This window comes from Vulpes vulpes, chromosome 14, assembly GCF_048418805.1.
Source record: "Vulpes vulpes isolate BD-2025 chromosome 14, VulVul3, whole genome shotgun sequence".
Taxonomy (NCBI): Eukaryota; Metazoa; Chordata; class Mammalia; order Carnivora; family Canidae; genus Vulpes; species Vulpes vulpes.
The window spans coordinates 42970947-42985358 of record NC_132793.1 but is presented as its reverse complement, the minus strand read 5'-3'; the positions used below and the strand labels follow the sequence as shown (position 1 = coordinate 42985358).

The following is a 14412-nucleotide window of genomic DNA, read 5'->3' as shown; positions in this document are numbered from 1 at the left end:
TCTTAAAAAAAAAAAAAAAAGCCAGATACAAATGAAACTAAAGTCTAGGAACAAACTTAACTATAGTGGGACAAAGCTGACCAGTAGTTGCCTACTAAGGAAACCTTTGGGGGGTGATGTAAATGTTCTGTATGGTGGTAGTTTCATGGGTGTACACATCTGTCAAAACTCATTGAACTGTATAAACAGAGGCAATTTTTTGCATGTAAATTATACCTCAATAAAGTTGTTAAAAACAAAACAAAAACATTGGTATTGTTGTGATATTGCTTCTCATCTTGAGCAACTTTATTCACTTTGTGAATGACTAAAATCTGCTCCAGACTCCCCTGAAAGCAAATCCATATTAATTACTGCCAACCTGCTGGGTATTCTCTTCTCTCACAACCTCCCTAAGCTCAAAATGTCCAGGACTGAATTTATCAATGCTAGGAAAGAAAGAGCAAAGAACTCTTCCCTTTTCTGTAATTCAGAGAATGATTGACCTATCACCCAAAACAGAAACTTGAACTCAGATTCTTGCCTAACATCCCACCTTTGTCTAAACACCAGCCTCTTTACAGGCCTCATCTGGATTCCAGCTTCCTCCCATCCACCCTGCCACTCTCCTAGTGTTTTTAAAATCCGGAACTCGTTGTTTCCCTGCCTAAGAGCTCAGAGGCTTTCCTTGCCTTCAAGACGGATTTCAGAATCCTCATTAGGCACACAGGGCTCCATGCTTCCTCCCCCAAGATGGCTGCTTGGGAGCCCAATGTGGGATTCGATCCCGGGTCTCCAGGATCGCGCCCTGGGCCAAAGGCAGGCACTAAACTGCTGCGCCACCCAGGGATCCCAACTTACTTCTATCTTTAAAAAATTGTTGGGTCTTCTTTAACTAGAACATAACACTCCACCAGGGAAGAAATTTTTGTCTTATTGGCTACATTCTTAGTGTCTGTAAAACATTCCTTATATACCAAGTACTGAAAAATTATTTGTTGAATGAATGAAAAAATAGCTTCAAAGTTCTGAGAGAAAATTATTTTGGACCTAGAATTTTTCACTGAGCAAAGCTGTCAAGTATGAAGATGGAATTGACTGATTGATCATTGATGGAATTATCTCCCATGTAATTTTTTTAGAAGCCATTTAAGATAGCAGATGACTTATGGGATAAAAGGAATTGTAGAACTAACCCGGGAGTCCTAACAAAAGAAATTTCTGGAAGACTTTTCATAGCAATCGGCCTGTGATTAAAGGGGAGATTGGTGACCTCTAAAGAATGGACTTCATTCAGTAGAATAAGAAATTTAAACTTCTGAATAAATACAAAACAAAATCTTGGGACTTCTGGGTGGCTCAGCGGGTAAGTGTCTGCCTTCGACCCAGGGTGTGATTCTGAAGTCCCAGGATCGAGTTCCGCATTGGGCTTCCTGCATGGAGCCTGCTTCTCCCTCTGCCTGTGTCTCTCTCTGCCTCTCTCTCTCTCTCTCTGTATCTCTCATGAAGAAATAACATCTTTTTTTTTTTTTAAATCTTCTCTCAAAAATATTAAGAAATTCTAGGGAAAACAACAAGATATACAAAGTTATGATGGGAAAAAGAAACAAACCAACCTATGGAATGCTAGAATGTAAAAATATAAGTGACTGATTTTGTCATTGGGAATGTTTTCCTTCAAGTAGTATAGGGACTGAGACATCAAACCCCTGGGGAAATATGTAATACTATCTGACTTGAACAGAGACAATGTTTACATTATCACAACAGTATAAATGATCTTTATTAGTTTTCAACTTTCAGAATGAACTCTGAAACAAAAGACCTAACTATGGTTAAAGGTCAGAATGTAAATTTTACCAACCTTGATAGTATAAAAATAAGGGTATAGCCAAGCAAACCTGGCTGGTACAGAGCATGGTCCTCACTCTGGAAAAATGGGAATTGAGGCACACTGGCTAAAACTGATACATCAACAACAAACTTGAAAGGTTAAAACCAGTCACCTCTGAAGAGCAGGTCTAGGCTCCAGGGGTGGAGGGAACTGTCATTATAAATCTCTTTAAGAAAAGTTTTTTTTAAACCATGCATACATTACTTTGATTAAAAAACAGTGCCTGTTTAAAGTTATTTTACTTGATGCCCAAGATAAATGTGCTGTCACTCTGCTGCAGCCACTTAACTCAACAGCCACTCTTCATGGCTCCCTGGGCTGGAATGCTTACATGTGAGTTAGGTACAGTGAACTCCAAACAACACTGCCTTGATGATAGAGTCTCACATATTTCAAGCTTTCCCTTGGCTAATGTTTAGACAGAAAATGAGGATTAAGTTCAGGAAATATCTCTTGGGGGAGTCACTAAAAACACACACACATACACACAAAGAGACTTCAGGAAATCAAATTTGTATTAGCATTATTTTAGCCCATACTTTCTTTATCCAGATTTATTTCCTTTCTGATCATTATGACTTTCATATAAGTTGCCAAAATACATTATCTCTGATTTTATATAACTGTAAAATTAGGATACAAAAAGCATAAAAACATCTACAAGTACCAAAACCTTTATGACCTTACAATTTCATGATGCAGGAAAGGGGCACAAAATAAGGAATACAAATAAATTATAATCTAAAGAGTTACATACAATGTTTCCTTTATTTATTAAAATCCACAAGGAAAGTGAATGTTTCTAAGCTGTTATTAGCAATTATGAACACAACCCCATGTGCTCTTCTATGTTCTGCTCACATGTCCAGCCTAACAAGCACTGGAGACAGCCAGCTTCTTCAAATGATCCATGAACACCTGCAGGCTAACATCATCAGTTAGGATGGGTGCTCCTGTTTCCTGAAATTTAATGGGAAAGATTTATTGGCATGTTATCTTAAAAGCTGCTCAGAATTCATCAATTATTAAGGACTTTCCACCTCAGAACATTCAGTGTTACCATCTCTGCTAGTACTCCCACCACTGCCATCCTCTGCATAGCTAACTATTCCACCAATGGAAGCATAATTTCCTCACAGAACCCTTCTCTGACGCATGGAGATCAGGCCATCCCTGCCACTACAGACAGTTCTGGGCATATGCCCTTCTCTGCCTTAACCCTCTCCATCGTTCTGCTGCCTTGTCCAGACTCTGGCTGCCCATCAAACATGAGCTCGTCTTCCCCATCGCTCTGCCTGCACCCAGCCCAATGCTCTTCATGCCCTGCTTACAACAGAAGTTTGTATGGTATATTTACCAATAAGTGGATCAGTATCTTCACTGAACAGATGGATATTTGTGATATCAGAAAATGTTTGTGATTCGTGTAATGTCAAGGGAAAAAGAACTGAACAGAAACCTTGATTTCTAGTAAGATCCCAAATTTGTAAAAAAAAAAAAAAAGGTAAAAATATACAGGATATACATATTTCATACTACCTACAAAGAAGTGAGAAATAATTTAACTCTATTGATAGTGGTATTATATGTAATGTTAATTTCCTTTATTAATATTTTCTTTAAAATATTCAAACTTTCCAAAATGATACTGTACTACTATTATGTACTATTAATTTCCTTTATTAATATTTTCTTTAAAATATTCAAACTTTCCAAAATGATACTGTACTACTATTATGAAAATAAAAGGATGACTAAAATTTTATAAGAAGATGCCTTCCAGGAAGGAGTAGATGTGTTTTTCCCTATTCCTCCAATAAGTACAACTAAAAACCCTGGGTATTTTATATAAAACAAACATAAGAAGACTCTGAAAGGTGGAGAGAAGAGAGCAGACAATTCAAGGGCCTTGGGTCCCAAGAAACAACACAAGGTGAGTCCCTTGGGTTTCCTTTTTGCCTTATATATCCCAGACCTGGAGCTGAAGAGGTGGACAATCAGCGGACACAGACAAAAACATGAGAGAAAGCCAACTCTCTTTAGCTAGCTAAAGGACCAGCATAGCCTTGCAAGACAAAAAAATGTTAAGTAATAACTCCGGTCAAAGATGGCAGAAAACACTGTGACCCCCACCCCCACCAGCAAAGGCTGAGGAAGCCCCTTAGACTCTCTCTCTCACAAGACAGTAACAAGGAACCCTGACACCCCCACCAGGATACTCTCAGAGAAGGCCAAGTATGGCACGGGAAATTTCATTCTCCATGGCCTGGTGGATGTTTCCCTATAGCCATGATATCTGTAGAGACCATTCGGGGAGCCTGTACTTCCACCTCAACCTGGCAGTAGTAAGATGTCCTCCGTGTCCCCTGTACTGGGACAGTCACTACCATCCAACACGAAGGCTGTCTCCACTGCAGGATCAGTGGAGACTAGGTGGGGATCTGGAACACCCACCCTCAGCCAGCAGTAACAATGAACTGTCCCCCACCCAGGTGTCAAGAGGCCAAAGGGAACCTGGTTTGCTACCTGGCAGTAATTAAACAATATCCTCCCCACTTCCCTCACAGAGCACCCAGAAAGACAAGACACAAAAAGGAAGAAAAAAAAGATATTCACAGTGGCAAGTAAGAAATACACTGCCCCTATTTGTAGATGACATGATTATTTATGTTGAAAATCCCAAAGAATCTAAAAAAAGCCCCCTCCCAGATATAGTATGTGACTCAGGAAAGTCACAGTACATAAAATAAACATACAAAAATCAACGGTATTTCTATATATTAGCAATGAACACTGGTACACTGATATCAAAACTATAATACCATTCATAATCACTCAAAAAAAGTGAAAACATTCAACACTAAAGAAGAAACCAAAGTAGAATGGAGAGTCATACTGAGTTCACATACTAGAAGGCTCAACACAGTGAAGATGTCAATTCTCCCCAAATTGATACAGAAGATTAATGTAATTCTTATCAAAATCCCAGCAAAAGACTTTAAAGACTTAGGCAAGATAATTCTAAAATTCTCATGTAGAAGCAAAGGAACCAGAATAGCTAGGAAAATTTTGAAAAAGAAGTTGAAGAAATCAGTCTCCTTGATTTGAATACCTACGATACAGCTATAGTAATCAAGGCAGTGGTATTGGTAGAGGGATAGAAACATAGATCAACATACAGAGAAGAAAACCCAGAAATGGACTCACTCAAATATGAGCAACTAACTGTTGACAAGATACAAAAGTAGTTCAGTGGAAGCAAGACAGCCTTTTCAACAAATGGTGCTGGAACAATGAGACACCATACATAAAAAATAAAACTAAGCCTCACATCTTATACAAAAATTAACTCAAAATGGATCACAGTATGAAATGGAAATATAAAGTTAGACAAACACAGGAGATCTTTGGGGTCTAGGGCTAGGCAAAGAGTTATTGGACTCGGCACCAAAAGCATGATCCATAAAAGGAAAACTGGTAAAGTGGACTTCATAAAAATTAAACACTTTTGCTCTTCCAAGACCCTGTGAAGAGGGTGTACAAAGAAGCTAGAGGTGAGAGAAAATACTTACAAACCACATATTCAACAAAAGGCTAGCATGCAGAACATATAAAAAACATAAAACTCAATGGCAATAAAAGCAAATAATCCAATTATAAGATGGATAAAAGAGATTTGAAGAAAATATACAGATGGAAAAGAAGTACATGGAAAGCAGCTCCACATTATTAGCCACTAAGAATATAACTTAAAACCACAACATTACACCACTACACACCTACCGGAATAGCTAAAATCAAAATCCTGACAATCCCAAATGCTAGCAAGGATGTGGAGAAACTGGATCACTCCTACATTATTAGTGGGGATGTAGAAGGATGCAATCACAATGGAAAACAATATGGCAGTTTCTGAGACTGACTATGTGACTGCCATAACCCTGAGCAAATGTACTCCTGGGCATTTATCTTGGTGAAAGGAAGACTTCTGTTCATAAGAAATCTATACATGAATATTTATAGCAGCTTTACTCCTAATAGCCAGGAACTGTGAATAACCCAGATGTCTTCAACAGGTGAATGATTAAACAACTACAGGACACCAATATCACAGACTACTACTTGGCAAGTAAAAGGAAACAGATTATTGATTCATGCAACAATCTGGATGAATCTCTAGACAACCATACTGAGGGAAAAAAGCCAGTCCCCAAAGGTTACATACCATGCAATTTCACATACATAACTTTTCTTTTTTTTTTAAGGTTTTATTTATTTGAGAGAGAGAGCGCGTACATGTGCATGCATGTGAGCAGAGAGGACCAGAGAGAGCGATAATCTCCAGTGCACTCTGTACTGAGCACGGAGCCTGATGCAGGGCTCAATCCTACAATCCTGATATCATGACCTGACCCGAAACCAAGACTGAGCTACCCAAGAGCCCCACATACCTAACACTTTTTTTTTTAAGATTTTATTTATTTATTTGAGAGGCAGGGAGAGAATGTGAGTGGGGAAGGAGAGGAAGAGAGAATCTGAAGCAGACTACACTGAGCACAAAGCCCGATGTGGGGCTCTCTATCTACGACCACAAGATCATGACCTGAGCTGAAACCCAAATTCTAGAAGTGGAGAACACAGCAGCAGTGGCCAGGTGTTAAGGAAGGGGTGGAGGCAGGAGGGAAAGGAGAGTGACTATACAAGGGAGAATGAGAAATCTTGTGATGATGGAAACGTGTACCTGGCCCATATCTATGCCAATATCCTGGCTGTGATACTGCAGTGAAGATGTTCTCACTGGGGAACATGAGGGGAAGTGCACAGGGAATCTCTCTGTATTATTTTTCACAACTGCTTATAAATTTAAAATTACCTCAAAAGAAAAGTTTAATTTTCCAAAGTGTTTTAAGAAAACAGAGTGAAAGAGACTTAGTTGAGAGAACTATAAATGTTGAAAATAATTAAAGAAAACAGAGGCTTTTTCAGAAGGCAGAACCAGAGGTGAGCAGATGTTTTTGCCCTGCACCCTTGAGAGAGAGAGCAGAGTGTGCATGCGCGCGCAGGGGTGGGGGGTGGGGGGGAGGGTGTGGTTGGGGAGATGTTGCTGAGTCTATGAGAAGAGCCAAATGCAAGTCACACTAGTGTTTTGTCCTCTGGCCCAAATCTGTCATATTATGCTGTGTACTACAAAAGGGATCCACACAAGGTACCCCCTCCCGCCTCAGCTATGTTGTTCAAAGTTTGTTGTTGTTTTTTTTTTACCCCCAGCAAAATACTTGAGTCATTCTGTCTGTAAGGCCAAAAGAGATGCATCTGGTAATGCATTTTTCAAAAAGCAATCTGGCCTCCTCCCAAATACCTGATAATTTCTTACCTGTCCCCAGGCATACAGGTTATTGTGTGTCTGAGATGGGTTCACTTTAGACAAAAGGAATCGAGCCTTTAAAAACAAGAAATTCAAAGGTTACAAGTGACAATATTAGTGTAGGAGAAAAAAAGTTCTTACCACATTTCTTTTGTTAAATTAGCATTTTCCTACCGCATAGGAACCCATTTATTTAGTATAAAGCCTATAACTCTCCATTTATTATGGTTCCTAAAACATGAAATATGTTTTACTTTGGTAATACTCTACTTTCACATTAACCTTTTTCTACCACTCATTTAAGAAGTCCTATTCGGAAATTTGTCTGAATGTCAATTTATGTCACCACATAAAATGTTAACCATGCTATTTGGATTTATCACCATTTACATCATGAAACCAACAGAACACGAGAGCTGGAATTCAGCTCACTTACCTGGCTGCCTCCATGCTCCGTGTTAATGTAACGTGGCATTGGGAAGCGTGCTTGCAGAATCTCTTGGGCATCATCCAGTGGTGCCTGCAGGAGGTGCTTGAAGTTTTCATACTCAGGCATGTCTTGGTACCCAGCTTTACGCCACTGGGCTATGGTCTGCACCAAAACAAACCAACCAAAACCACTGTGGAAACACTGAAATGATAATCTTCAAGAACACTCTTGACATTTTAACACTCCCACTGCCACACGGAACCCATTTCCAGTGAGGAAGTCATGTCAAGAATGACAAGTTGCAGCAGGGAGCAAAGGGGAGCTGGGTAGGCTAAGGATGAGTAAGCAAAGAGGTGGAGCCAGGACACCCCCCACCTACACAGTTATCTCAGAAATGCCAGAGCCATCAGTCACACATCTTCCCTAACTGTACATACCAACTAGCTAAAAACACCCAGGGGATGGCTGTCCCAAGGAGCCACCCATCCTTTCCACTTCACTGCCACCACCGGGTCCAGCCTCTCATGTCCTTTCAGCTGGTAGGGAAAGGTATTTGTTGGCTTCCTGTGTAGAATCCATTCCCCTTTCTCCTTCCTAGGGGCTACACCTCTACACCCGACTCCAGTTCCTAGTGTCACAGATTCATCTCCAACTCCCCTGAGCTCTGAGTTGGCATACTCTTGGTAGGAGAGAAAAAAGCTGCAAGAATCAATACATGGATGTTCATTAGGCAAATAGAAGGCAAATACTACAGTATGGAAGGTAAAGCCTGTCCCCCCAGCTCAGCTAGCACCATGTCTCACCCTCTTTTATCCCCACTGGCAACTGCTCTAGAAAATGCCTTGTGCACTTACGCACACAAGAAATCAAGAAATATTCGCTGATTAATAGATCTTTATAAACAATCAGAAATGCTTTCATATGTTATTTAGGGGACACTAAAAAAGAAAACATTGGAGAAGGGAAATGATCGGAGGGTTTTAAAAACAGAACTGTTAGTCTGGTACCAGAAGGAGGATTCTCTTTAGATGCTTCCTTCTGCAGCCTGCTCTCCTCTTCTTCTCAGAGTTTCCAGCAACATTTTCAAGGTCTTAATTTCTGACTGGTAGCACAGAGGAAATGCCCATAAGCTTGTTTGGATCCAAGAGTTCATCAGAACACTTACAACCAGCAGGCTTGGGGTTTTTGGAGAGTGAGAACTCTGTCACTGTCTTTATCTTTAGAACCCATCATTCGCACACACACAGCATGCAATAAATGTGTGGATGAAGAGGACAGGGATTGTGGTCAGAATGTCTTTAAGGGGTGAGCTGAAGGCATAAATATCCACAGCATGATTATTGCCCCTATAGGAACCAGTGGGAACAGCAGTTGGTGACCCAATGGGCAAGTGGCTAGCAGAGTGAGTGTTAATATGCTGAAAAAAGTTAAAAAGTATAAAATGCATATTAGTATCAGAAAACTAATTCATCCTAAATTGTTAATAATATTCTGAAATACAACATATACCTTTGCAGGACATTTGAAATCAATGTCTAATGTAGAGACACTAGGAAGTCAAGTCAATCACCAAAGCAATTTATTGAAGGTAAAGAATGGACAACAGAAGGAAAAGAATGTATCAATGAACATAATGCTCAGTTAGAGGATTTTCTCCAGAGGAACTACTCACTTTGTTATGAAACCCCTTTGAGGAAGAAAGGGACTCTCCCCTGAAAGTCATTCACAGTTGTCCTAGGGACCCACATACTAGTGTAAGGGTCAGTGTGCTATGTTGTTTCATCAAAGAAAAACTTGAGACCTAAGCTTATTGTTTACTAGAAACTCTAACATAACTCTAAAAGGACAACAGTGTGTGTGAAGAGTTGGCTGAGGGAAAGTAAAGTGATCTTGCCTAACAACTCGAAAAGCAGTTAAGTTAGGACAATTTAGAAGGACCACCTGAGACTTATTTACAGGAAATGGAATTAAAATTACTATAGATACCAATACCCCTAGGGACCTGAAAAAAAAAATTATCTAATAGAATAAAAGCCGCTATACTCATTCTAATAAACAGCAGGTCTTCTCAGCCCAAATTATTTCAAATGTCATAAAAACCTGAATGAATAAAAAGAAAGCCAAAACAATAGTAAGGAAATAAATTAATGTTTTCTTACCTCACCAAGATAAATGACAATTTGGAAGAAAGTATCCATCAGCAAAATTCTGTCAGCTAGAATGCTGCTACTGTCCAACAGTACTGGCTGAAGAAGAAGGCACAGAGACAACACCGGTCTTCCCCCTGGTCCCACATGGTGACCACCCCAACCCCCCACCCCCAACCTGGGGTGTCTCCAGGACAGTTACAAGGCTGGTTACCAATGGCACCCGGCACGGGGGTTCTCCCCATCTTTAAGGAGACTCCCGCTCTCTGCTCGGTAAGCAGTTCTGAGTATCAACTTCATATTAGAAAGAGGCTCCAAATAATCCCTCATCAACTGGGAAGAGAGATTAAGGACATCTTTTGCTCTAGGAACCAGAGTTAATTCCAAACATTCTCAGTTTTGTGTTAGAAATATATTTTAACTACTGGAGACACATTCTCTCAAATCTACTGCCATAGGGCACCTGAGTGGCTCAGTGGTTGCATGTCTGCCTTTGGCTCAGGTCGTGATCCCGGGGTCCTGGGATCCCGTCCCGCATCAGGCTCCCCGGAGGGACCCTGCTTCTCTCCCTCTGCCTATGCCTCTGCCTCTTTTTCTGTCTCTCATGAATAAATAAATAAATAAAATCTTAAAAAAAAGAATCTACTGCCATAAATGACTGACAATAGTGATGCCTACATAAAAAAGAACAGCTTTTTTTCTTTTTCTTTTTAAGAACAGCTTTTAAGACGAGTTTTAACAACTTATCACCAAACATGTTTTCATTATATTTCTACTTCAAAAATAAAAGTAATGTGTTAAGGAAAATTTGAAAATTTGTATCCAAGTCTAAAAATTATTCATAATTTATTTTCACATAGTTTGTAATTCTTATATGTTAAAAAAATACATAATTTGGGAAAGTTTCTATTTTGATTTTTTTTCACATTATTCTTTTTTTTTAGTAACATCTACACCTAATGAGGGCTTGAACTCATGACCCAGAGATCGAGTCCCAAGCTATGCCAACCCACCCAGACAGGCACTTTTTAAAATAATTAAATTCAATACTTGTATGTTTCTTTTCCTTTTTTTTTTTAATTTTTAAGTAATCTCTACTTCCCAAGTAACTTCAATGTGGGGCATGAACTCATGACCCCAAGATAAAGGGTCACCTTCTCTACCAACTGAGTGAGCCAGGTTCCCCTTCATGATATTTTATCATATTACATAAACTTTGTAAATATTTCCTAGATTACTTACTCTCCTACTATTAAACACTTGGATTGTTTTCTATCCTTCTACAATAATAGCTCATTTTACTATTTCTTCGAACAACATTTTTTCTGTATAAAAGAGGATTTCCTTCAGGCACAAGGCATATACTGGGCCAAAGAATATGAACACGTTGAGAAAAAAAGTACCCACATATTTTTATAAGTTTTTTTACATGTAATCCTGCCTTCCACAGACAGTAGGCGTTCTTTATATGTCTTGTGACTTTTACCTATGTGCATTTCTTAATAATCAGAAATAATGTTAAATTACTATAAAGATTCAAAGTTGTTTTTTTTTTACAGCTTTGGTCTAAGAGTAAACTGGCTGGGAAAGAAAAAAAAAAAAAACACTCTTATTAGGTGATTCCAATTCTAAGAAAAGCATTCACTAAGCCTCACCTCTGGTGGCCCATGGAACGAATAGGAGTACAGAATGGGCTGGATCATGATGAGGGACTGGGTTAGATCCTGCCGGGCAAAATGGTGCCTATAATACGACGACTCATCAGGGCTGTTGTTAAACACTTGGAGAAATGGAGATCTTCGAAGATGGAACATGAACTGAATTTATAAAGTAAAAAAAAAAAAAAAGAAAATGCATACAGCTGTAACTTTCTTAGACACCCAGACAACAGTCTTGCCTTAGGTCTCTGAAAGAGAAGCACCACTTTCAGACACAGGTCTCTGAGTTCATGGAAGCAGAAAGAACAATGGTAGTACCAGGGCCTGGAGGAAGAGGGAACTGGAAGTTGTTATTGAATAAGTATAGTTTCAGTTTTGCAGGGCAAGAAAGTTCTGGAGATCTACTGCATAACAATGTGAAGATACTGAAAATTACTGAACTGCATACTTTAAAAATGGTTAAAATGGCAAATTTTATATGTTTTTCACCACAATTATAAACATTATTTTTCAGAAAGGGAGTGGGGCCCTTTGGGTATGTCAAAGCCTCCACATGTAAGAGGAAGGCAAAGCAGCATTTATTTCTGGGTCACTGGGCCAGGCTGGAGACAGAACATCTGCTCTAGAGAGGCCACAATACCATGAGGAAAAGGAACACTCCAGGCAGCCACAATAAAAAGTTGTGAGTACAATGCAAGTCAGTACTAGTAGGATGGGATGGGGAAGCAGGAGGCTTCCCAAGTCACTGGGAGCCATGCATGAGGAAGCCAGAGGGAGGGAGCTCCAGCTGCAGTAACAGATGAGAGGCTGGACTGCTGAGGACTCAAGCTGCTGCACTGGCATCAGGGGTGCAAGTAACAGAGGAACAAATATGAGGCTGGAGAGGTGTGTTCTTTACTCTGAGATGCAGATGAGGTGTATGGCTGACTTTTAGCTCACTCTAGAGAGGTGTCAATACTTAAAAAAATAAAATAAAATAGGGTGCCTGGATGGCTCATTAAGCATCCAACTCTTGATCTCAAAAGTTCTGAGCTCAAGCCCCACGTTGAAAGAAAAAAAAGAAAGAAAAAAGAAAAAAGAAAAAAGAAAAGAAAAGAAAAGAAAAGAAAAGACGTAAAGAGGTGCCAGAACATGAAAATGAGCTGCCCTGAGACATATAAAGACTGAGACTCCAAATATTGAACCATCGGTTTCTACATAATAATCATGGCTGATATTCAATACACCCTTTGTGCAAGGCACTTGATGAGAATGATTTAATCCTTCTAACAAACCCACAAAGTAGGGTCTCTTACCATCCCTAGTTTATGGGTGAGCAAGCTGCAGAACAAGCAACTCACCCAAGGCCACTCAAACTGAGGAGCGGAACTGCTTTATTCCAGATATTTGGCTCCAGGGACTGGGCGCTTGACCTCTAGCCTAGATGCCTCAGCAAAACGAATCTTACAAACCACTTCATTCAATGGTTTTCTAACTGTGCTCTTCAGTCTTATCAGGTCCCTTGGCCAAGATGGGGCGGGGGGTGCTCTGGCAGTACCCAGCGGCTAAGGGTGGTACATGGGCACAACTAGAGCAGCTGCAAGTCTATCTGCTTTAAATGTGCTGGCTTTTGAGGGGGTTCTCTCGGAGAAAGGATTCCACAGCCTTAATGAGACTGCAAACCACTTCTCTGGACCCATTCCTTCCTTATAAAAAGGAAACCAATATCTATGGGGGTTCAAGACCTCATCCTGGATCAGCAGTAGCAGAGCCAGTGCTGGAACTCCACTTGAATTCTGGCAAGTCCAGAGCTCCTTACACAACACTGTAGAGCTTCAACTGCCCTAGCACAGGCCACAGGGGCACGCATCAGGGACGACAGAGCCCTGCCTTGGGCTGGGGGTCAAGTGAAATGACCCTTATGGCCCCCTGTTAGCCCTGAGAGTCCAAGCTATACAAGACAAGTTCATGACTGAAATCTGTGTCCCCTTTCCAAACTGAATAATCAAACAAATAATACCTACTAGAATATCTGAGTGCATGAAAGTTAAAAATGAAAGTTTTCAGCTTTCTACTTATTCATTATTAAGGCATCTTGGGGGGAAGGGAAAAAAGTTGGCTCTGCTTCCAGTTCAAGAAAGCTGCATTTGTGAAGGGACCACCTGAGAGCCGTGGGCCCCAGACGTGGAGCGGGCCTGCACCCACCAAACGTTAACGGGTGCCTGGCCTGGCAGTGACACTCTATCCACCTTGGTGTGCCATCCTCATGATCACCCACCATGCTAAGCCCTAACATCCTCATTTACAGAGGAGGATGGATGTTCAGGAGAAGCAAATGCATGGACTCCTGACAGCAGCTTCACACTGTGTGTACTTCTCTCCCTCCTCTCACTGCCCAAGGGCTCCCAGATGCCCAGCTTGTGCACAATGCACAGGAGCTGCTTCTTACTACTAACCCCCAGCTACGATACAGCACCATCACCAGACATGTCTCATTAAATATATGTCATTCTCTGGGGTCCCATTTTGTTATATTCACCTTCACATGTGCTTCACTTCCTTGAGTTGCTGCTGAGATAGCTGCCTACCCAGAACCGCTATAAAATAAAAGATCTTGCTGTGGCCTTTAGCACCGATCCTGTTTTACTTTTTCATGGGAATTGTGGAGCCACTATTTATCGTCTCTCCACATGTCATCTGTCTCCTGTAGGGCTGAGGCAGTGTCTCACACACAGTCGCAGTATCCATCCTGAACTGAACAACCTTCACTTATAGACGGAGCCTCAAAACACACCGATTCTTCACTTTAGCCTGGGAGCAGCAAGTTTGATTTCTATCACAATTTATTCTCCAGTTGTTTAAAAAATACTTCTTACCTGAGGATACAGAGAGAAGGAATCTGATAACCTAAATGAAGTGGGGTCTTCTTTATTATACTGTCCAAACTTCTGACACTGTTG

The 14412-nt window shown here is 40.5% G+C and overlaps 1 protein-coding gene across 3 annotated transcripts in view; it reads right to left on the bottom strand.

Annotated features, from left to right (window-relative positions):
* Nucleotides 1-2370: 2370 nt before the first annotated feature.
* Nucleotides 2371-14412, bottom strand: part of SEC23B (SEC23 homolog B, COPII coat complex component) — a 37974-nt gene continuing 25932 nt past the window's right edge. The window contains exons 15-20 of one of the 3 annotated variants that reach the window (XM_026002344.2): nt 14329-14406; nt 11471-11632; nt 9828-9914; nt 7675-7830; nt 7248-7313; nt 2371-2833 (exon numbers count right to left, since the gene is read on the bottom strand). In XM_026002344.2, the coding sequence (XP_025858129.1) occupies nt 2744-2833; nt 7248-7313; nt 7675-7830; nt 9828-9914; nt 11471-11632; nt 14329-14406 (639 nt within the window). In that variant the 3' untranslated portion in view covers nt 2371-2743. Of the gene's footprint in view, nt 2834-7247; nt 7314-7674; nt 7831-8105; nt 8368-8675; nt 9915-11470; nt 11633-14328; nt 14407-14412 lie in introns of those variants that run through there. The other 2 variants (XM_072736495.1, XR_011996984.1) reach the window with 2 other exon arrangements.